The 23,462-nt window shown below is 38.3% G+C and overlaps 2 protein-coding genes across 7 annotated transcripts; both read right to left on the minus strand.

Moving 5' to 3' along the window:
• Positions 1-3,220: 3,220 nt before the first annotated feature.
• Positions 3,221-6,993, minus strand: hccsb (holocytochrome c synthase b). 5 transcript variants are annotated; one of them, XM_079488289.1, is made up of 7 exons: positions 6,910-6,993; positions 5,936-6,091; positions 5,712-5,845; positions 5,323-5,471; positions 4,771-4,890; positions 4,448-4,534; positions 3,221-4,072 (listed from the first exon to the last, which is right to left on the minus strand). In XM_079488289.1, exons 2-7 carry the CDS (start codon positions 6,054-6,056, stop codon positions 3,874-3,876), a joined length of 810 nt encoding a protein of 269 aa, XP_079344415.1. In that variant the 5' UTR covers positions 6,057-6,091; positions 6,910-6,993; the 3' UTR covers positions 3,221-3,873. The 5 variants fall into 5 exon arrangements, with proteins under 5 accessions (XP_079344415.1, XP_079344417.1, XP_079344416.1 ...); XM_079488291.1 differs by having other exon boundaries at positions 6,853-6,917; XM_079488290.1 differs by having other exon boundaries at positions 6,786-6,917.
• Positions 6,994-7,944: 951 nt separating this feature from the next.
• Positions 7,945-21,920, minus strand: tlcd4a (TLC domain containing 4a). 2 transcript variants are annotated; one of them, XM_079488294.1, is made up of 8 exons: positions 21,363-21,822; positions 20,498-20,596; positions 17,308-17,477; positions 16,053-16,142; positions 15,859-15,917; positions 15,170-15,264; positions 10,823-10,896; positions 7,945-10,228 (listed from the first exon to the last, which is right to left on the minus strand). In XM_079488294.1, the coding sequence occupies exons 3-8, from the start codon at positions 17,460-17,462 to the stop codon at positions 9,913-9,915; spliced, it is 789 nt and encodes a 262-aa protein (XP_079344420.1). In that variant the 5' UTR covers positions 17,463-17,477; positions 20,498-20,596; positions 21,363-21,822; the 3' UTR covers positions 7,945-9,912. The 2 variants fall into 2 exon arrangements, with proteins under 2 accessions (XP_079344420.1, XP_079344419.1); XM_079488293.1 differs by lacking the exon at positions 20,498-20,596 and having other exon boundaries at positions 21,363-21,920.
• Positions 21,921-23,462: the final 1,542 nt, after the last annotated feature.

Below are 23,462 nucleotides of genomic sequence, written 5' to 3' on the forward strand. Positions count from 1 at the left end.
AAAGCAAATCAGATGGGGCGAGATGTCCATCCAATCGTGATGGGACCTAAGATAGGGTCATAATAGTGCAAACAATCGAAGACAAAACAATTATTCCACAGCTGCTGATATTTCATCTTTTCTCGCCGCGATAAGAAGATACGGAGACGCACGACGGTGAAGGGGGTGAGATTATTGATCTGGACGGGGCAGGGTCGTTCTGAACGCTGCAGTAGTCATTATGCATGAACTGGTTTCCCTTTGCACTTATTAAGCCGGTTGGTTTTCTACCTGTTTTCATCAGAGCTCATTAAAAAACAATGCAGAAGGCCTGCCTATCTCAGCGTGCTGGTTGACTGCACTATAAGAGTCAAGAACTCATCACTTCCAGTGGCGTGATAAGCCCATGGCACAAATTGAAACCGGTTTAATTAGGCCTTGTGGAAGGCCCTCTTGTTTTTTTCCAGTGGGCTGTGTATCAAAAAGTCCCCCGAGATGGGAGTGAGACGGAGCCGTGCCAAACCTTTAGCCACAGACTCGTAAGGTCACTCCATTCAGAACATGACCTATGATGCGCACACATACACTTTCATGAAAAACAGTGTGAGGTCCAGTCACGGAGCCTAATGTATTCAAAAGCCCTCTGGCAGTGCGCCGGGTGCACAAATTATCGAAGGTGAGCGAACCAGACAGCCTTGTTTCAGACTGTTGATGTCTGTGGATTTTTACAGCCCAAGGGTTGCTACATCTAAACGGACTAGATGTTGTAAAGACCGCCCTTAATTTCTTATATCAGGCTTTTCTCATTTCTGGGATCTTTTGTCTTTTTGTGTGGCACGGCTTACGTCTGACTAAGCCAGCACATTCATCCGAATTTCATTCTGTATGTTAAATTTTACAAGGTTGTCACTTTTATTGGTCAAGTGAATATTTTAGGAAAGATTTATTTCAATCCCTGTTTGTGACAAATTGGATTGTCACACTATAGGGGCAGTGCAATACATTGAAAATGGATCGTAATCGTCAATTTTGGCCGATTGCAAAAACAATCAAAAGCCATTTAAACATATTTTCTATGTTGTTTCAAATGTTAGTGAGTAAATATTCGGGGATCTAAATATTGGCCATAATAATCGTGATTAAGATTTCTGTCATAATCGAGCAGCCCTAATATAGGATCAATTATCCCTTGTTATAGCCAACATGTACCAATTATTCATATCCATAAAACAGGTAATTCGTGTAAATGATCGAGTATAAATTACTCAGAAATATATTATAAATAGAAAACGTGCATTCAATCTTTGACATGGCCTTGCTTTGTCAATAATAAAGATGTTGCGCTATTATTTTCCCGAAAAATGTCTTTATATAGGATGATTCAACCACAAATAACCAAAAAATGCTTTATCTGGGTTTCCACAGACAGGGTCGCAAATTAAAATTAAACACATTTATAACATTTAAAACACTTGTGACCGTCTGCCCCAAATGATAACATTCCACGTTGCAAAGGTTGCGGTTTAAACTGTGAACATACCAGAGCTACATTCATCTTCATAATGTCACAAGCTTTAGCAAGCAATTCACATTAACATCACCATAAACATTTAGTTTAAAAAACAAGAAAATTGATCCCATGGGCCCGGGACAGATTTTCATTTAAAGCTCCTGGATGCATTAATGCAACTGTAGTTTTACCATTATGTTAATTCTCTGGTATTAATAACCAGAACACATTAAGAGTTTAAAATGCGTGTGAAGAAGATGCAAATCAAACATGGGATGACTTAAACAAGCAATTACACTTAAAGCGTGACTGAACCCAAACATACATGAGGGTTCACACAGAGGTCGTATAACCTCACTACAGAGTCATGGATTCTCAACAAAACCTATATGTTGCATGTTTGCATGTAATGAAAAGATCTCTATCACATTATATTATGTAAATATAACTTGTGGCAAACTCGAGATGCAAATGCGCCTGACCGCGGCATGCCTGTCAAAATGACTTGATTTATTTCGCGCGTGGGAAAACAAGAAGTCGAGAACGCGAGCAAGCTGTTGACAACAATGCAAATGTTCCCTGGTAGCACATATGTCGCTTTAAAAAGACTACAGTTGCACTTTGTGTTTGTTTTACTTTTCTCACGTGTGATATTGCGATCTCTCTGGCGCAGGCTTCGGAAGGCGGGGTTTGAATTTGAGGAGGCGTGTCTAATCAAGCAGTGTCGCAGGAAAATGACGTCGTTACAATGCCGATTGGCTTATTAAGTGCCTTCGTTAATTTTTTTATGCATTGTACGAGTTCACGTAATACAATATAATAAAATATCTGTAAGGTTTGTATATATAGCCATAATAATGAAATACTAAATGCATAATATAATGAGCTGTTTTAAATAATATATTTAAATAGGTTACATCTTAAGATAATATCTAATTTGAAACATCATGTATAATTAATTCATGATTAATGAAATAATGGAAAGAATATTATATTTTTGGTTGGACAGGGTTTAGCAGAGAATATCTATGTATCGCAAGAGAACGTTCTGCATCAAGAAATGTCATTTTATCGACTGATAGGTTCTCTCTCTTTCAGTCGATTGCTCAAAGTAATTAATGTTACAGTGCTGGAATCTACACAAAGCCTGGATTTTGTACTTGGCACAGCTGGGCATCTTTTAGTATGTAAATGAAACAGTCTGGGTGGATTGTAGGGGGCTTGAATCCCCCGTCAGACTCAACTGCCACAGGCTGTTTGGATATCTGCTCTCTGCACTACAAGGGGATTTTCTGGTTTTCTGCCAAACAGAAGCCAGGACGAAAACCAAACATACACATACTGTATCTGTGTCACCACACGCAACACGTGCATTATTGATGGGCTATTTTCAAAAGACCAGGGTGTGCAAGTCAGATGCAATGGAAATAAAATGTAGGTCTAAAAATGCTGGGTTGGTGAAAGATCAGTAAAGAAACTCTTTAGTCGTGTTAAGGTTAACCATGAACACAATTATACCCTGAAGGCTGAAAGATGGACCCTTTAAATGTGTCTATGCATTCAGAACTAGCAGACATTCAATGTAATGGCACCGCCTGCCGGTAGCATGATGAAATAACATTCAATTATATTTGTATTTGTCAAATGCTTAATTTGAATATTTGACAGGACTTATTGTGATGGACACTTGAAACAGATCAGCTCTAAATTAAACTAGCCAGCGAGCCATCCCAGATTTGTTAACCATTTTATTCAGTTTGGGAAATAAGAGAAATTAAATGTTTTTAAAAACCACTTGAACGTAATTGACATGAGCATTGCAGTATACATTCAATAATGAAACCGTTTATTTCTAATAAATAAAAGACTTAAAGAGTATAGATTTCGGACAAATAAACTATTTCGTGGACTTTCATGAGCAGAGACCATTGTATTATCTCACTGAGCTACAATCAACTTTCCAATCTCGCTCATCATCAGCAAAAACTCAATCAAGCTTCGAAAGAAGAAAACAAAGTCTAGATATGTATAACCTCTAGGGAAGATCAGCGGTCATTCAAAGTCTTTGCTCAAGCAGATAATGAAACACTTGTTTGATAATGATGAATGTCCACGTTGGTATACACCATAAACCGTTAAAAACAAACACTTATTGGTACAGCCAATATTGCGTCGCCGGGAAATAATTTGCATCTTTTCTGAAGCTTGCGAAAATGAATGAACTATCCAACTTGACTTCCAATCCAGACACAAAAGCAACTTCTGGAAAAGTCCTCAATGAACTGCACACGAAGTATAATATGTTGATGCCGAAGAATCTGGGGACATCTGTAGTTTGTCTGTGAAGCGTTACATTTGTAGAGAAGTATTACAGTGTGAAGATTCTATGACGTCCAGCGCCACCAGGCCACTTTCATTCGATCCCAAACAGCTCCCAGAGAGTCAAAAGCCGGACGCACGTCCAGAATGGAGAACTGGTAAGTGTCTTTATCAATTTCCCCATCATAGTAGTCGATGACATAACGAACTTCCTTTCCACAGCGATCTACGATCCAATCATGTCGGTCGAAAGGTAATTCGTATCTACATGAAAATTAGATGGAAATAATTTAATAACATTTTAGCATTCAATCATTACGACTGATCAAAAAAAGTTATGATCAAAAACATTTAGCTGTGTCCCACATTACATGAAACCCTTGTTCTACTGTATTCATAATAAATTATTATAAATTATTTATTTAGAAAAAAAACATTATCTGTAACCCTTTTACATTGTTTTCAAACTATATGTCAATATATAACAATTTACGTTAATTTGAAAGACCTTTTACCTATTTATTTCATTTTAATGTTTACTTAAAAGAGTAACTAAATTCAGGTATCTGTGAGGCATATCTCAGCTACGTGTGCGACCCCTGGTTTAGTAATCTGTTAAATGTGCCTTTCACTTCTCACCCCATCCAGTGCCGGATTCTGGCTCTTGGAGAAAATTCCTTCGCTTTGCCACCGAATCTTTTCAGAGATGGACCACATGGACATTCACTGCCAATACAAAGGAAATCAACTCACAGTTAGTGTGGCCGCAACAAACACATATACGTGATTTACGCTGATGTACACAGCAATCTGTGAAGACACGGCGGATCACGCTGTCAGCGACAGTCACACAACCAGCAGAAAAAAACAACAATATCAACAAAACAGAAACTAATCCACAAATAATATAAAAAAATGAATGTGATTTGTCACTGGTCGTGTAAGAATACTTTTGTTCTCACCTGGCATGCAATGCTTCCCACTTTAGGATTTCCTGCCAAGCTTGATCGTTGTTACGATTGTGTATATTAATTATATTGCTCATGTCTTCCGGAGCAAGACTATCGTCCTTCCAGCACCACCTATCGAAAACACAAATAGCAGTCCCATAAATAAAGGGTTTTAGAAAATAACTTTATTCTACGCCTCATTTTCTTGTTTCCTAATGCCGGCTCATAGGCCAATCTTGTGCATCCAAACCAACACTACTGTCTCTATCTTGCCATAATGTAGTATATTTTGCAACAGTCTGAATCATCGAGTTAAAGCACTCACAGCTTCCTGTAGCCGAGCCAAATGGGAAATATTAGTCTATTATAGTAAAACACAAATGCTTTACAAGATCCAGGTAGCGCTATCTCTAAAACATGAAAACAAGACGCATGTAGTATACAAACGTGGACATGGTGCAAAAAATATACATTTGTCGTGGATATGTTGAAGACATCCACTTTAAAATCCATCACATGTTGTACAGTCCATATAAAATTATAAATAGCTTAGATGAAACTGACCCTTTCCTCAGCATGGCATTCCAGAACATCTGTTCTGAAGGATAGACCCATTTTTGCTCAGTGCCAGATCGTGGGATTTTGGACTCCTCTCTTTTCACGGACAGCGGGAAGGGCTGGTCGGGGGCTGGCATCTGGTTTGGAGGGGGCATCTGTAGGGCGAACAAAGCAGCACATTTACACACAACACAGATTATTTTCAGTGGAAACACCTTATCCTTTCGCCATCCAAGTGGAGTCAAAAACATGATTTTAAAAATGTAAAGCCGATATTCCTGCCGGTTCAAGAATCATTACATTAACGTAGTAGGTGTTTTGGGTATTTTATGTATTTTACATAAAGCAGAACTATTTCAAACACAGCCTACAAAGAAAGATAGCAGCCAGTTTACCATGTTAGTCGGATCAATAGGTCCTTCTGCAGCTTTCATTGGACATTCAACAAATTCATACGCTCTGTCCTGGTGCACTGGGCCAGCCGGTGGCGTCTGGGCCTGATGCATCGGGCACTCAGGCGGAGGAGCGGCTGGGGTTAAATTACACAATATCAATTATTATTACATAAATCAACATGTGACATCATAACGCTCAAAGTAACAGATGGCGCAGAACTCACTTTTGGGTTGTTCTTGATGCATGGGACATCCAGGCGGGGAAGATGCTCCGACCAAATGAGGTCCCGCCATCGAAGCCTCAGCCCTTACAGTGGGAGCAGGACTGGACAAAGACGCACCCATGACAAACACCAGCCCTTAAAGTCTTGAATGAATCCCTTCAGACAGAAAAGACTTTATTTAAACACATTAAAACAACAAGATCATCCAGAGGTCAAAGCTTTGCATATTTTGTGTTATGCTGCACCAAACGAGTCTGAAGATATAAAAAGTTGAAAGCACGGAAACTCTTTCTAGCATGAATTGTGAATACATATGTATATCTAATTTTTACAAAAATAAAATGTCATCGAATATTTTCAAATGGAGATGGATAGCGTTAAAAAGCAGTCAAAGTCACTATATATATATATATATATATATATATATATATATATATATATATATATATATATATATATATATATATATATATAGTATATTAGGCAAACTTGGTAATTGTGGATATGCTTATATTTCTTTAAAAAGTCAAAGTTAGGACAAGAACAGATTGTCAAAGAGATTGCATTAATTCATTTTTTGTTTTAAAACTGGAATTTAGTTATTTCACATAAAATACGACATTAGAGAAATAATAAAAGGGAAGTTTTTGTAAACAAACAAAATCGTGAATCGTCACATCCCTGTTAGCATATATAGGAACATATCAATGATCACATGCAGTAATGTTTCAAAAGCATCTTAAAAGTATTCATAAGTGTAGGAAAAGGACAGACTGTTATATAACACGTTATGCTATGTTATAACACGTTATGTTATATCACCTCACGTTATGCAACATCGTGTATATACCGTATGAATATCGCCACGTTTGGATAACAAAGACAAATGACATGAAATATACCAAACTGCATTTTACCCTTAAAACCTCTACAAGATCATAAACAACATCAAGATAGAACAGAGTTCAGCTCACCTCTGCGTGACTGCGATAATCGGACGCAGCGCAATGTCAACGTGCTATGTCACTTCCGCCTACCCAGCATACACTGCGGATGGTGGGCGGGGTCACGGCGTTAACCATGAATATTGATTAAATCGAGCTCGGTATAATCGTTCATGTACAGTTTGTCTGCATAAACGAGATTTTAATCATCTACGCATATTCAATTATATCATTTTCTTCGGGACGAAAGCGAAAAGGTGCATTGTTTGCTATTTTATTGTTATTAGACCTGCTTATAAAAACAGATATTCTAATGTTGTCCTTCACAATAACGTTACATAACATATAATTGTTTTTTTTATAGATGAAAACGTGCACTTCTTTATGCATGTGTTTAATGGTGATCACGAACTATCAACAGAACCAAAGACATTACCATAGTGTCTATTAAAACCTAAATTGAACAATTAAAGGGATAGTACACCAAAAAATTTAACTCTGTCATGAATTACTCACTCTCTAGTTGTTCCAAACCTGTATACGTTTCATTGTTTGGTTGAACGCAGAGAAATATATTTGGACGAATACTTGTAACCAAACAGTTATGGGATCCCATCGACTACCATAGTTGTAGGCTATGTTAGTCAAAAGTGGCGCATGCTGCTTTCCTACATTCTTCAAAATATCTTCTTTTGTGTTCGACAGAACAAAGAAATGCGTAAAGATTTGAAAACTCGAAGGAGAGTAAATTATGACAGAGACGACATCTTCACATCCATTATAATATCTTGGATGATTTCTAATGTTTTATTGAGTGTAAATCCAGATGAGACCTGCCTGTTTTAAATTGGACTCGACTGACATGTTACTTGGTCCGTGTTGTTTTTTCCAATGAAATAATATTCAGTTAAAGGGATACTACACCCAAAAATGAAAATCTGTCATCTAACCATCAAGTTGTTCCAAACCTGTATACATTTCTTTGTTCTGCTGAACACGAAGGAAGATGTTTGGAAGAATGTCAGTAACCAAACAGCTCTTTCATCAATAAGACAAGTGATCAGATCCAAATGAACATATTGCTTTATTGAGGCAAACGGTATAATGTGCGTGAATAATGTAAGACAGACTTGTGAAGAATAAACAAACGCATTGAAACGAACACTGCCGTCTGTCAGACACATGCACTTTCCATCAGTATGGAATTACAATCCCTGTGACAACCCTGAAACTGTAAACTTACATGGCAAGAATTCACTAACATGAGGAAAAACAATTAATAAGTGATATACTTTCCACATTCCATACATCAACTCAAAAGGATTTCAAATGTTTATACAATTATAAAATGCAATAGATGTCTGAAATCCTGCCAGATACTCATATTTCAATTGTAACCGAAGGTTTGGGTTGAAATAGAATTAAAGCGTTGAAAAATAGAAAACGTAATATTGGTTAAGCAAAAAGGCAAGAGGCAAGTTTTCTGATGAATGATTTGGTTGCAACATTGGCACAAAACATTAAAATTGAGGTTAAACAGCCTTTAACGTGAATATGCAAATTAAGCATGTGGTACAAAAGTCGCACAAGTAAATCAAATAAAAGATGTTAAAAAAATAAAAACACGAAAAAGCATTTTGAGCGATTGACTGCAAAAACTGCGACAAAGACTTTTCCATCTTTAACTTGTGCTAGTCTAAGACCATTCCTCCATCTCTGAAAAATACATTTCAAGTACCCAGTTCAATAAAAATACTTTAAACATCGTTTCCGTGATGTCAAAGGCTATTCAAAGCATTCTCACGGCTTCCATAAGCTTTCATGAGTATTCAATCAATAAAACCCCACATTCTGAATGCACGCGTGCGTGTACATGTATGTTCAAACATGGTGAAAATGAATTCATAAAAGCATTTCTGTATTGTGAAGTCTCTCACGTAGACCTAATCTGATACATTGATTGAAACATTTATTATTTTTAAATGGAAATATATAAATATGCATTACAAACATTGCCATGCTCTCCCAGTGTAAAAACTGGTTCAATAAATTATGTACGGTGCAGGAAAACTCTGACAAAGACTTCTGCAACATTCCTACTTCGGTAAATAATTTTTTATAAGCCACAGTTTTAGTCCAGTATCGACTGAGTAGACTGTACACATGTATTTAAAATTATCACTGTGTCTGATAAAATGTATGTACAATGCAAACATTCCCAGAACGACACTGCCGCATGCAACTGTACAGGAGTCCCTTTCGTCGGAACGGTTTGAAATCCATTGCTTGTAAACCGATTTCATTCTTAAAATGAATTAAAGAGGAGTTCGTATCCCACACTTTGAAATCAAACCTGTGGAAAAATATCTTTCTATTTTGGCTGTTTAACCTGCATTTGGCCATTTTCTTTCCAGAATCGTAGAATGAGCAGAGATCTCCAAAGTCCATCATTTCCTCTGCTTGAAACATGTGAAGTACATCATCATGGTTCCAAGAGATTTCTCCAGTTTTTCGTGTGGAGTCGAACGGATAAATCTCACAGTAATGTACACGGCTTCAAAGTAAAAAAGAAGATCAGCTGATTCACAGACCTCTTTGCCACTTTGCACAGTAGAGCGATTCAAACAGAATGACTGTACTTTGATGAATAAATTATGTGGTTTACCTGCCCACAGTTTGAAATTAAAACTAGTCTGGAGATTAAAAGTCAGGCATAAAACAAACACGGTTAAAAGAGTTACGACGCTTTAGCCGGTGACATTGCACATTCTGCACGTTTATTGTACAGTATCATTTCATGCACAGGAAAAGTCCTGATTGGCGGCGACCTCAAACTGGCATTTTGGTTTTAGGTCCCTTCTCGGTAAAAGTGTTGGCCACACTGAAAATATTGCTCTTCGGTGGTTTTCCGTCTTTGTGATTGTATCGATCACGATCAAGCAGAGTCCCACCTGTCCACGACCCCTTGAAGGTCATCGGAAACCCTGCAAGCACGCAAGAGGCATATGCTACAACAGCACTTCCTTACATCCATCAGTCAGTTTTCCCATTCTCCTGGCTCTCGGGTTTGGACCTCCGGCTGGAGCGGAGGACTTTGTAGCAGCCGCGTGCGATTTTATGCATCCACATAACGTTCATGATGTCCAGACAGATGCTGGAGAAGATCCAAGCGCAGCGCCCGCCGAAGGTGACCTTGTAGAAGGCTTCCGTCCCGTACACGGAGCACATCCGGGTGTAGTAGACCGGCATGACGGCGATCCGCACCACGAAAAACACGACGGCCATCAGTACCCCGTTAGCCATGTTGGGCTTGGAGGCTTTGGTGTAACCTAACACTTCAAAGAACCAGCTGGAAAACACAGTTGAGCAAAGTAACACGCTGTAAAACAAACTACCTTAGTGTTTTTGTGAAGAAACCAAACGAAATGGTGATGCTTTGACATTTAATTTGATCGTGAAAAGTAAACATTTAAGCTGTATATATAAATAAAATAAAACGCAAACAAAGGTTTGTTTCAACTTTAGAATAAAGTGCATTGAATCACCCAAGCAAAATAAAATCAGAGAAAAATGCTCAAATGGACATCACTTTGTCTTTAATAGCAGGCAAACTTGCAAAATTCTACAATTTTTCACCCAAATAATAAAATTCTGTCATCATTTAATCATCCTTTTTGACGATTCAAAGCTAATTTACTTTCTGTCTTATGCGAAACAGAAAAGAATGAGCGAATCTGGACCCATTCACTTCTATGGTATGAACACAAAACCAATGAAAGTCAATGGGTACCGCCGTCGTTTGGCTATCTACTTCCTTCAAAATATCTTGAGCAGAAGTCAGTCAGTCATAAAGTTTTAAAGTGACACTAGGGTGAGTAAATAATGACAGAGGTTTCATTTTTGGGTGAACTGTCCCTTTAATTGAACTTTGCTAAATACATACCGCTGGTTTACACACGGTGTGGAAAACTCCGCCAGCAGACGGAAGTTTGCAAAATAAGGCAACATCCCTTGACCCTGAAACAACAACGTGAAGAACAAACATTGACTACATTTACATGCGCATCAATAATGCGATTATTTTCTATAATCACAGTAAGGACTTAATCGCAGTAACATGTTTACATGACATGAGAACACTGCTCCCGTTTGCATGGATGCTTTATTAGTCGGATTATTTGCTTTTGTTATATATATATATATATGTGTGGACGCATTTTCTGGTTATTCGGCGGCGTGATAAATATAGAAATACGATGGAAAATGCCTCCGCAACGGTGTTGAACGCTTTCATGTGTATAAAGGTAAAGAGCAGAGACTGCTGACAGCAAGTGGTGTCGACGGTAAAATTTCACAGTGTCATGTTTACCATGAATTTGCGCTTAAGGTGAGTGACCGAAGCACATGCGCACCTTCATCAGAGCAGCATAAATGCGATTTAGGTGTTTACATGCCTTCATATTGCGATTAAAACCGGCGTACACCGCATGTTCCTTCGATTATGAGCTTAATCACATTATTTAAATAGAATGGTTGCGTTTACAAGAGGTAAAGTATAATCGCAGTATTGACAAAATCCTATTAATAATCGCATTATGAGGGTGCATGTAAACATGACACAGACACGTGTTATAGGAAGCATTACTTGGCTTCAACAGTCCCAGTATTTCCACCTGTCAGGTACCACTGCTTTGGAGAGGAGATATTTACCCAAACAGACTTTATTTGACATTTGAAAGCAAGGGATTTTGTTGGTGAGAAATAACTTTAAAATGTTTTTGTTTCCTTGTTACTCTTTTAGGACTCTCCTCAACATGAATCATTTGTCTCTGGTGCGGTATGAATTACACGGCCAAGTTTAAAGAAGTAGTTCGCCTAAATATGAAAATTCTCACATAAATGACTTGCCCACAAACCATCCAGCGATGTGTATGACATTCTTCATTTGCTCCGTATGCTTTTTGGGACTTTAATAGCTTTCCATATAGGATAACATGACAGTATTTGAATATCAAATTATTGTTTTTAACTGAAGAAAGGAAGTCATGAACATCTGGGGTGGCATGAGGATGAGGATTGTTCGGTGAACTATATGTGGACTAAGGTCCTCAGTTGCATGAGCAATATTTACAGTAATTCTTGCCCTGAGCAAGCACCATTAATAAGCCGCATTTCGCCAATGCAAATTCGGCAGGAAAGTGAAACGTACCTCAAAAACTTTGCAATAAATGGGTAAAACAGCAATACCACATCTCCAACAAACCAACCCCACTGACACAGGTGGTTCACTGGTTTTGTCTGGTTAGTCAGGTCTTAGCTAGTACGTCCATTGACCTTAAAACAGGCCAACAGCTAAAACCAGCAAGCTAGCTCAGCCTGGCTTAGCGACATGTATGATTTACATCTCAAGTCCTCGGCTAGCATTTGCATAACATTTTAATAACAAACTTACCTTTGGGGCTGTAATGAAAACACACGTTAGCATACTTACTCCACTTGACACCAAAAACAGAAAGGAAAGAAATGATCAGGTTGGCTAGCAGGTGCATGCTGGTACCTCTAGGTACTGGTAAGTCCATACTGTAACTGGGCTTCAGTAACTGCTCAAAGTTCCATAACAGCAGGACAGCAGACAAGAAAAGAAGACTCCATCTAGATCAGCCAAGTCTGGCGCTTATCTCTTAACCCGACTAACATTGACACTGGTAGTTTTTGCATGAAGGGTTTTTGCTTGTCAGAGGAAGTGAGGCTGAGTTATTTAAGAAGTCATGTTAGGTGGGAGACAGACATCAGACTGACAGACAGATTCTTGGAAGAAAAGTAGCAGATACGATGCAAAAAGAACGAACACAGAGGCGGCAACATCAACGTTTAAGATTCGTCGGACATGCACTTTGAAAAAACTAAAATCGCACAACACACGGACAAAAATGCTTTAGTTACTAAAACAAATTGCTTTGTCTGTTCGAGTTTGGTACGCAGTTGTCTATGCAATCTGTCATTTGTTTGCAATTAAAAATAATAATTTGTACATCAATCCGATTCACAACCGCAAGCAAACAATAATCATAAGCGCCGATGTTTGACGTCATTTGATGTGTTAACCCACATACATAAACTAACCTGCAATTTTATATTGTAAACAGCGATAGCGACAGAGGCAAATGTTACGTAACGCAGCTTTAAAGTATATTTGATAGCACCAAATTTAGCTAAATGTTTTCATTTCTAAAGATAAAGCACATACTATATTCATGTTTTTATTGTACGTAGGATATTTTTAAAACAAGTTCGCTCACTACAAATACAGCAAGTCTTGGAATTAGCTAAAAACGTCAAAAGTATTAGTAAAATAAACTCTGCATACCAAATTGTTTTAACGTTAATAGCAGTTCGAAGATGACACAGAAAACAAAAACAACAAATTCATGACGGACGACAGACTTCATTCCTTCGTGGACCCAAATGACACTTCCAGCTTGATGTTGAATGAAATCTATTCTTGATCATTTTGAACATGTATTCCTAATGCCTGAAATGGCAGTCATAAAAGTGACCAGTGACAGTATGGTCTACATTCGGACAACAATATGCAGCTTTCCATACATTCGGTGTAAATTATATGTGGGCTTTATAAACAACCACAAAACATAACAGAGATTATTATTTCTTAAGCAAAAATTTCCAAATTCTCTAAAAAAAAAACTAATTGGGGATAAACACCAGCTAAGTGTTCGCCTATGTTTATCATTAAAGTTGAGGACCAGATCATCCTGTTCTGCAGATCAGATCAACCGAATCTGCAGTGATTTGGAGGCATGTTGTGCTTTGTCACGAAGCTAATGGAAAAATGCATATTCTGTATTCAGCAAAACCCACATCGTAAGCGTGGACCGCTGCATCTCAACGCAGCCCAATGACGAGCATTTCCTTGCCGTTATTCGTCCTGCAGTTGAGACGTGGATGTTGGGCCTTATTAGAGAGAGAGGCTCAAAGCAGGGGAAGATATCAGAGCATGCACACAAGAAATCTCCACCTCCAACAGCACACAGGAACAGCGAGCATCAACACATGCAAACGATCGGGTGCAGTCTGGACACGAAGAGCCCAGATCTGACCGATACAGTTGCGAAGTGGGTCAGAAGAAGAAGCTGAGAGAATGAACTTCGGCATAACCTTCAAAGAGCATTCCATGCAAAAAATACCATCATCATAATCATAGTCATGGTCATGGTCAGCTACAGAACCTGGTGACCTAGAGGGTAACCATTCAGCTAGACCAAGAGTGAACAGTGATGGCCAGGGTGGGTGGTGTAGACCAGTAATTAAAGATCAGGACTCGTTTCCAAAATCATATGAATATTAAGTTTACTAGAGTCGATTGTGTGCATTTATCGTAAGCTATAGTAATAGTAAATATAGTAAAATATAGCAATAGTAATAGTAAAACTACTAACGATACTAATAAAAGTGACTATTAATAATAATACTATAAATTAATATGAATAATAATCATAAGATAATAAACTAAGTATAGTAATACTAATTATAATAAATAACAATATACATAATAACAACACCGATAATAATCGGCACTAAAAATACATTTTCTGGACTTTTAAGATAAAGTATAAAAATATTTTTTTTTATAAATATTTGAACACTATAACTTTATATATAACTTTATATATAACAAATATATACTTTCTTATTCTTTTCACAATATATTATGATGGCCATTATCACAAAATAAACACCGACAGGATGATCAAGACCCCATCACAAAGTAGAGAAGTCTTATACCATCCTGAAGGGGTTAAGGGTTTCGCAATAATGACCCGCTGAAGGCACATCATCCTGCTTCTTAATAATAATATTTTAAACCAAAATGATTACATATGTAGTATTACTGCATAAGCGTCAGAAAGTTATATGATAGACAGGAAACTAGCATACGTGATATGACAAGGTCACTATTAGGGGTGCCACTGTAGTCCAATCAGAATCAAGTTTTCAGCTTAAAAGTGTACAGTACACAATAAAACGACTACCTTAAAAAAAGATCATGTAAGTGTTTGAAAAAATGCCAACTGATGACACAAACAGTATAAACGTGGCCAAAAATCCTAGTGGATAAATGACTTCTGACCACTGACTCTCGGTTTGTTGAAAGACGCGTGAAAAGTTCGGCATTGGCTAAACACACACCTCACAGTTTCCACTGTTCACTCTTGGCCGTCTCTTTCCCATCTTGCCTGCATGTTCTGTTATGGGACAACAGGGAACTCACCAGTACATAGTAGTAAGCATACAATGCTGCCAGGTGGTGGATTACAAAAAACTTGTCTCCTATTGCTCTCCAATAGTAAAATATAAGCAGCAGATCTGTAAAATAAAACAACAAAGAGAAAGAGACACATTTTTAGATCTTTGAAGGGAAATCATTTGAAAGTTGAAATCTTGCAGCATTTAACATGCACACAAAACAACGGCAAATAAACAGAAAGCTTTAGGAAACAAAACGCTTATCTGAGCACCACCATTACAGGTCTAAATATAATAAAGCATTACATTAACAGTACTATTATTTCAACACGTTCATATTTAAAATACTGCCGTCAAAACGATTAATCGTGATTAATCGATTTCAAAATAAATGATTGCGTTTATATACTGTAATGTGTGTGTGTGTTGAATATTTATTTAGATGTATATATTTAAGAAATATAAATAATATATATACATAAGCACAAATATCTATTCTGGAATCGATTAATCGCGATTAATTTTAACTCTCATGAAATGCAGGTGCTTTCCTTTTGAAGGACATGACATCTGTGTGCACAATGAGAGTCAAACATAAATGCACGCTTTCCTGCTAATCTTGACAGAACAAAAATTCTAAATCTAAACTTTCTGTTTCCTCTAAATAAAGCAACTCTCCACACCTAGACAGTAAAAGGTTGCCGTAGGTCTCACCAGATATGAGGTAGCCTGTGGTAATGCTGACGTTGATCTTCACCAGAGTCGGATTTCCCCTGTTGTGGTAAAGAAAGAACGTACGGAATTACTGCACAGAAAGCTCAGGATCACATTACGATATTGATTCATGTGTAAAGAGAAGCGTTCGCCCTGCATTCATAATGGGTCTGTCTTGAGGGCCGAGCGCTCACCATACGGGGTCCTGATTGACGGCCTCATCGAAGAACAGGATATAGAGGCAAAAGAGGCCAACCAACAGGGCGTGGAGTGTGGACACAGTCCTGCAGAGAGACGCAAGCCAAATAGTGTTGTCTATTACACATTAGAGCTAGAAACAATGTCAAGAAACATTTAAAGGCATAGTTTACTGCATATCAGATGTTAGAAATATAAAAAATATACTCATTCCATAGGACTGTAAGATTAAAACAAAACCACTGATGCTGATCATTGTCCTTGATGTTGTCATCTTGATTATTACTTTTAGATATTAGAAACATGAAAATGTTTGACATGCTACTAAACAACCTGAGAAGCGTTTATGAATTATTATATTACTGTTTTGATTCTCTAAGAAACACAAAAATCTGTTATTCAAGCAGAAAATGTATAGAAAACAATGAAAGAACATTCAACATCACTAAAACAGTCAATGGCTTTGAGTTATACATTAGTCTGACTACTCTAATTCATCTCATTCTTACATCGTATCTGTATGAAGTTATTAATGATAAACTTCATGAGGGTACTTCATTGAATCGTTTGAATCATTTAAACGCCTCTGATTGGCCAGTATATTCATACGATGAACTTGATTGGCTGTAATGCTTGAAGCTGAGGCAGAGCAAAAACGCTGTCATCGACATTGATTCCTTTCCACCTAATCTTCTTCAGATTGTGACCGTTTGTCCCCTTATCACTTGAATTTCACCTTGTTTTCACCTGATGTAAACAATGTATGTTTGGAACCGATACTATGCATTAATAGAGCCTAACATTAACTTACACAATGAAAATGTTTAGGAATCCTTAACCCAAGGCTGGAGTGAAACTTATTTACAATACGATGCTTCCTTTACGTGTATTTATAAAGTTTATATGAAGTACACCTGCTCAGAATGATAAAAGCAATAGGGGATCTCTCACAAGGACACAGAGATACCTGCCTTTATAAGAAAGAAGAATATGTTCTGCCCCCTCCCTCCGATTACTACCAAAGCTCCAAAAATGGAATTCGGACCAGCCCTAGTTATGTATATTATATTGCATTTCTGTTAATCCTACACATTGCACCTTTAAATAAAGCAGACAGGTCTTATAAGCACCTTACTTTTTACTTATCTGATTGTGGCCAACATGAACATTCCTAATGTTCCACAGAAGAACAAGACTTTTTTCAACTTGATTTCACAAAAACAGAAGACATGCAAGTATGTGCTTCTCTACCTTGAGTTCCACTCGATCTTCTGTTTGTGGGTGAGTTTGAGGAAGCCAGGGCTGATTCTGGATGATACCCACGGGCTCACGCCGTGAAAGAGCCACTGGAAGATACAAAAGCTCACCACAGAGATGAGCAGGATCAGCTGGCTGAAGGGGTCCATGGCCACCCGACCCCACTGTAGGATAAAAGAAAACGAGAAGACTTTAAACTAAACTAAAGCCATCAAAGTCCTGTTAAGATCTCATAGCGAGCATTACCCGACGGAAACACCTAGGTATAGCACAAAAGCAAAGTGAATGTTTAACAGACCTGCCCTTTGGCGTTTCCATATACATTGGTGAGAAGCAAACGTGCTGCTGCAAAACCCATGGCTCTATCTGACACTGTTAAAAGTGGGAAGTGAAATACAGCGCTTGCTCTCTTTGAAACAATGTATAACGTCTGCCTTTTTATAAGGCATCAATCAAACGGCTTTAATTTAGATTAATGCGATCAGACGTGATGCAACACTTGAGACATGTTATAGTCTCCTGTTGCAAAACACAAGAGTTATTTTAGTGCCGTGTTCGACTTGGGCCGGGGGGCCGTTTATTCACGGTTACGTCATATTTACAACGAATTGAACATTATAGTTGGACAGAACATTTGTGACCCAGTTTGTGAAAACTAGGCTTAAGTCCTAAAATCTAATTAAAATAAGCATCAAAGTTTGATTTTAAATATAGATTTCAATAAAATTTCATATATAATTTCACTATACACAGTTACAGCATAAACAGACCTTCATGGACTGCCCTTAACTTCTGGTACATATTCATAAACAATAGAGAGCCTGCAGATTCATAAACTTTGAAAAATGGTTTTACTTAGAGGCAGCCATTTTCTTTGCATCAAAATCTGTGATGTCAAATGGTTGCAACCCCTAACCTGTTCTCTTTCGCAACAGTGAAGCACACATCTTTACCATATATAACAGTAAAATATGACAAGTAAAACACAAGATCAGATATATAACACAGAGTGACAGTAGGTGGCGGTATATCCTCTTGACACAAGCAAGTCTGCCTTTCACAAAAGAAGAACGCGTTCAGTATCAGTAAGCGTTCAAGGTAAGCATTTAATCATCGCTTTAAACTACCGCCTTTAAGACATTTAAGACTATTTAAGACATCAGCATCTACCATAATCGTATACTTTATACATTCTGAGAATAGACTGATAAACATAAAAGTAAGATTACAATGATCTCACTTTCAGTTCTTTGCGGTCTTACTTCCTGCTTGCTATATGATTCATTGTGAGAGAACATGACACAGGGATCATGTTCACACAGTCAGAATTACTTTTCAAGCTTTCAACAGAGAGCCTGATCAAGATCCAATTTGTAGAATTTAGTTCACAGCAATAAAAAATTTATAAAAATAACCTAGTGTACTTTTAGCGGTTGTAGCAGATGTTTAAGCAGTCTTTCCTTTTGCTTAAATACAATGACAACGCCACCTTTTCTGAAAAATCACAGACCAGCAATAAGATTTTTTTGCTATGGCATAACCAGAGCCTACTTAATGAAACACAGAAAACTAAACTGTGATTTCTAGAGACTTTACAAGCTCACGCCCCCAGAGCAAACAAAAACTGTGATAAGGACAAAAATACTGCTCAACCTGTTTAAACAGGAACTTTACACAGAGTCCCAACTGAAATAACACCTTATGGCAATCCAGCCCTCCATCATCACATCTTTAGACGTCACAACGGCCTTCCAGCAAAGATGAACATTAACAGACAGCAACCTCACACAAAAGTTAATCATTCATGCTTAGCTCCTTGCATAGACACGTCTCGGCTTCAAAAACGGTGTAAAGGAAAACATCTCTGAAAACGCAAATGCGGTTGTATGGATTTTGTTGTATGAATAGTTATAAAAGCCTTTCCATTAAATGATCGCTCGGAACGGACACAATTTTTACGTTTAATTCTTTAACGCGACATCATTTTTCAAGTCCTTATTCCTTTCTGCTGAAGCGTGCGTCTGAATTCAGATAAATAAAATGAGTAAATAATGACAGAATGTTTATTTTCTGCGTGAAGGAAACCACACAAGCGTTAGAAATGCTGATGGGATTTCAAAATAGTCAAACAGTGCCATCAGAACATCTCCTCATGGGGTTACAGGAGTAAAAAAGCACGGTGTAACTATATTAAGAGCTTCCATATGAAGCAATAGGCTTCACCATACACATGCTCATCCAATCAGAACAGGACGGGTGGGGGTGTATTTAAAGTACAGTACATATGTGAAGGCCAAACATCCAAAGAGGTCAAGTAGCATGGACACAGCTGACACGACCTTCAGTCCTTCGCAACGACAAACACATCTTCTGCTGGGCGTTGATGTGCATGTCAACTTTTCTATCCTAAAAGTGCACATGAAGTGCAATGATATGAGAAGTGCTACAACACAATGTTTGTCAAGATTCTGCAAATTCAATTTCGACCGATTCATTCTCGTCCTCTGCGGGCTCAATTTCGGCTGTACCTCTGACACATTTAGTGCTCGGAGTAAGTGCATATGACATTATAAGATATATAACGATTGAAAGATTGGTCCAAAGCAAGGCTCACAGAGTTGTTGCTTATTAGTCTCTTGAGAAAACTGTAGTGCAATCTACAGGGTACAATACACATACAGAGGCATTTACTAAACTGGGTACTGTAAAACTGTAAGAGTTCCCCACTCCAACCCGGACAAATATATATATATATATAATACATTGTACTTTCATATATTAACCATAACTTTTTTTATTTGTCCCTACACTGTTTGTAGGTCCGCTGGTATCCGTGTACAGCCATGAGCCGAGCGATTTCTTGAAATACTTTTTCATTCCACATCGCTCCTTTGCTACCAACGAAAGGAACGTCTGAACTCTGCACCTCATCTTCTGACCACGTTACAGCCATTTATGCTTTAAAACGACACTGCCGTGTCCACTGCCGAGTGCTTTTACGGTTTTTTATTGTTATTAAACATTTATATATACAGTAGAAAAGTGAAAAGCCATAGGCCATACAGAAAAGCCAGAGGTTCGGGGACTGATACATACATCACAATGGAATTCAAATACAGAAAGAAAAATAAATAAATGTGAGCAGAAAGTAAGACTAAGAAATGAGGAAGTAATAAAAGTCTACCAGGGTGTGATGCCTTGCGTGTCAAACGTAATGACTATTATCCGCCGACCAATCAGTGTTCCGCTGTTAGCACGTCACATTTCAGTATCAGTTCGGCTCCTTGTAAACAACAAAAAAATCTATTTTTGAAACATTATCATGGTTTATTTACAAATACGACTTTGGATCTATCTTTGTGCTTTTCTTATATCTTGAGTATACACGTTAATGTACACAAACCCAAGATTGTATTTTTTGTTTTAGGACACATATTATTGATCTTATTATTGCTGTTTGTGCACAGTCTATGACGTGTGAAGACCCTGATGTTATATGTGTGTATAACGTTTGAAAAAGTACTTAAAAGTGTACTGGGTACTGTAAACAGTGGAAAAGCTCCCAAAAGTGAACAGTACCGAGTCGTAACACTGTCTGAGGACACATATTAACATTTAAAACTGAAAGTAAATGAAGAGAATGATAAACACATCAAGAGAAAGTCGTTTTCCGTATTGAGATAAAGATAACCAAGATGCAATGTCTATGTACATCTACAATCTGCAGATTATTCGCTTCAATGTCACGTTCTCTTCGTTTGTCAATATGCGGTCGTTTAACTCAAGCGTGCTGCATTGAACCGCAATGCTTGTGTAACACATACATACATACATACATATATGCATGATGCATGCATATATGTTGTACGGGCAACATATACATAGTATTGCAATGCATTGATGATTATGTGATATAAAGCTCTCTGGACATTGACTTCTGTTCCAATAACCAACAACAGTCCTGCCTGCTGCTTTACATTTAGGCCAAATTACACCGCAATGCTGGCTGAACGCAAACATTTATCCATTGAAAATATACACGAGTTTACCTCTTATCAACATCAACAGCAGGGTCTGTCGGTCAGTTGAGCGTGCTCTCCGAAAACATGTCGATAAAATCCGTGATTTTTCGTCATTCCGCAACGTGTATGATCGTCCTCCTTCCACGGCGACGCGAAGCGCGTCAGAAGTTCATGTCAGAAGTAGAAACACGGGCTCCTCACAATAACGCCGTTCTTTGCGTTTTCTCCGTGTGGCTCGATGAGGAGTTCATGTTGAGCAGGATGATGATGATGATGATGATGATGGCAGTAATGAATGTTGGTGGTGGAAGAGAGGATTCAATTTCAGATGGTTCTTAAAGAGATACACACACCTAGCACACTAGCCCCTGGCGTAAACCAACAAATGACGAAAGACCTCTCCAACACACGTGTGAACGACGAAGGCTGATTCATTTCCGCGAACCGGTTCTTCGGAGCAGTTCGTTTCCGTGAACTCGTTACGCGCATGTCCGTAGAAGTCGAGTGTTCGTGCGGCCGGTTCTTTTCCTTTCTAGTCGGACTACTCGATTGTGTCATTTCGAGCTGGTTCTCTGCTTTACTCGTGGCTGCAGTCCGACTGTTTATTTCCTTATATGTCTATTTCAGTTAGCTACAAAATGTATTAAAGGGGTCGCGAACACGTTTTTTCTCGGTGTCTTTGATGTGTTATAAGTTTCCCGTGCATGCGTTAGACACGTGAAATTGCAAACATTTAAGTGTCGGAACAAATGCTCACCCAGATCTGCCTGAAACGCCTCGTGTGACCACACCCCCACAAATCTACGTCAGATTGTGATGTTCCAAATATGGTAAGAGGCGTTACATTTCCGTCACACGCTTGCAGTATTCGACCAATCACTACGCACTGGTTCACTGGCCAATCAAACGGCTCGTGTCACCACACCCCCACAAATCTACGTCAGATTACGATGTTCCAAATATGGTAAGAGGCATTACATTTCCGTCACACGCTTGCAGTATTCGACCAATCACTACGCACTGGTTCACTGGCCAATCGAACGGCTCGTGTCACCACACCCCCACAAATCTACGTCAGATTGTGATGTTCCAAATATGGTAAGAGGCGTTACATTTCCGTCACACGCTTGCAGTATTCGACCAATCACTACGCACTGGTTCACTGGCCAATCGAACGGCTCGTGTCACCACACCCCCACAAATCTACGTCAGATCGTGATGTTCCAAATATGGTAAGAGGCGTCACACGCTTGCAGTATTCGACCAATCACTACGCACTGGTTCACTCGGCAATCAAACGCCTCGTGTGACCACACCCCCACAAATCTACGTCAGATCGTGGTGTCCCATTTCTGTCACACGCTTGCAGTATTCGACCAATCACTACGCACTGGTTAACTGGCCAATAGTTTTTCAGAGCTTTGTTAAACATCTGCGTGTTTCAGGGAGGCAGGAAGAGAGAGGAAATACAAACATGCACGGAATGTGGAAAATGCAGCGTTTTTAACCTTAAATCGTGTATACACATTGCATTACACCTAAAACAAAGGATTATATTTGTTTTAGCCATGTCAAATGACCCCTTTAAATCCAAATAACAACTAGAAAACATAATTATAGCCAATATTATTAATAATAAGAATCCGTATTGGATCTTAATCTTCAAGACCTTCACTTGAAAATACAAAAATAACATGTGAATATTTATGGCACTCGACTCGTAACTGGTTCACTTTTACGCGTTAGATACGCCATGGTAGTGTTGGTAATGCCATGCTGTATTTTTGATACTCCATTTCTCGGGCCAAAAAAGGTTTTGTCAGATAACCTCGGGTAACATTTAACACCATTCATCAGCACATTCAAATCATAATCACCATTCTCATTATTCAGCTATTTTAGAACCATTTTCTAATTTGAGATATTTTACTGAGTCCTGTGAGGTCCTTGTTTTAGCTTGGAACTTGTAAAGTGAATTACCTCATGCAGTCCACACTGATGTAGCAAGGGTTTGAAGGAAACTGCGATCAACAGCCAGGCGTGTCATAAACGAACCAATGTTCCCTTGGATTGCGTTCTAACCTGAATGTTGGCATTTCGTACACACCCACGTTACATTATATTGAC

The sequence above is a fragment of the Barbatula barbatula genome, assembly GCF_947034865.1.
Source record: "Barbatula barbatula genome assembly, chromosome: 23".
NCBI lineage: Eukaryota > Metazoa > Chordata > Actinopteri > Cypriniformes > Nemacheilidae > Barbatula > Barbatula barbatula.

What these genes read in the sequence shown, in the direction of transcription:
- hccsb (XM_079488289.1), bottom strand. Translation starts at nt 6,056, where the DNA reads ATGGGTGCGTCTTTGTCCAGTCCTGCTCCCACTGTAAGGGCTGAGGCT. An exon ending in CTATTGATCCGACTAACATG is followed by an intron (nt 5,472 to 5,711) that starts GTAAACTGGCTG and finishes TTCGCCCTACAG; the next exon opens with ATGCCCCCTCCAAACCAGAT. An exon ending in AATGCCATGCTGAGGAAAGG is followed by an intron (nt 4,891 to 5,322) that starts GTCAGTTTCATC and finishes TGTTTTCGATAG; the next exon opens with GTGGTGCTGGAAGGACGATA.
- tlcd4a (XM_079488293.1), bottom strand. Translation starts at nt 17,462, where the DNA reads ATGGACCCCTTCAGCCAGCTGATCCTGCTCATCTCTGTGGTGAGCTTT. An exon ending in AAGATCGAGTGGAACTCAAG is followed by an intron (nt 16,143 to 17,307) that starts GTAGAGAAGCAC and finishes GTCTCTCTGCAG; the next exon opens with GACTGTGTCCACACTCCACG. An exon ending in CACAGGCTACCTCATATCTG is followed by an intron (nt 15,265 to 15,858) that starts GTGAGACCTACG and finishes TTTATTTTACAG; the next exon opens with ATCTGCTGCTTATATTTTAC.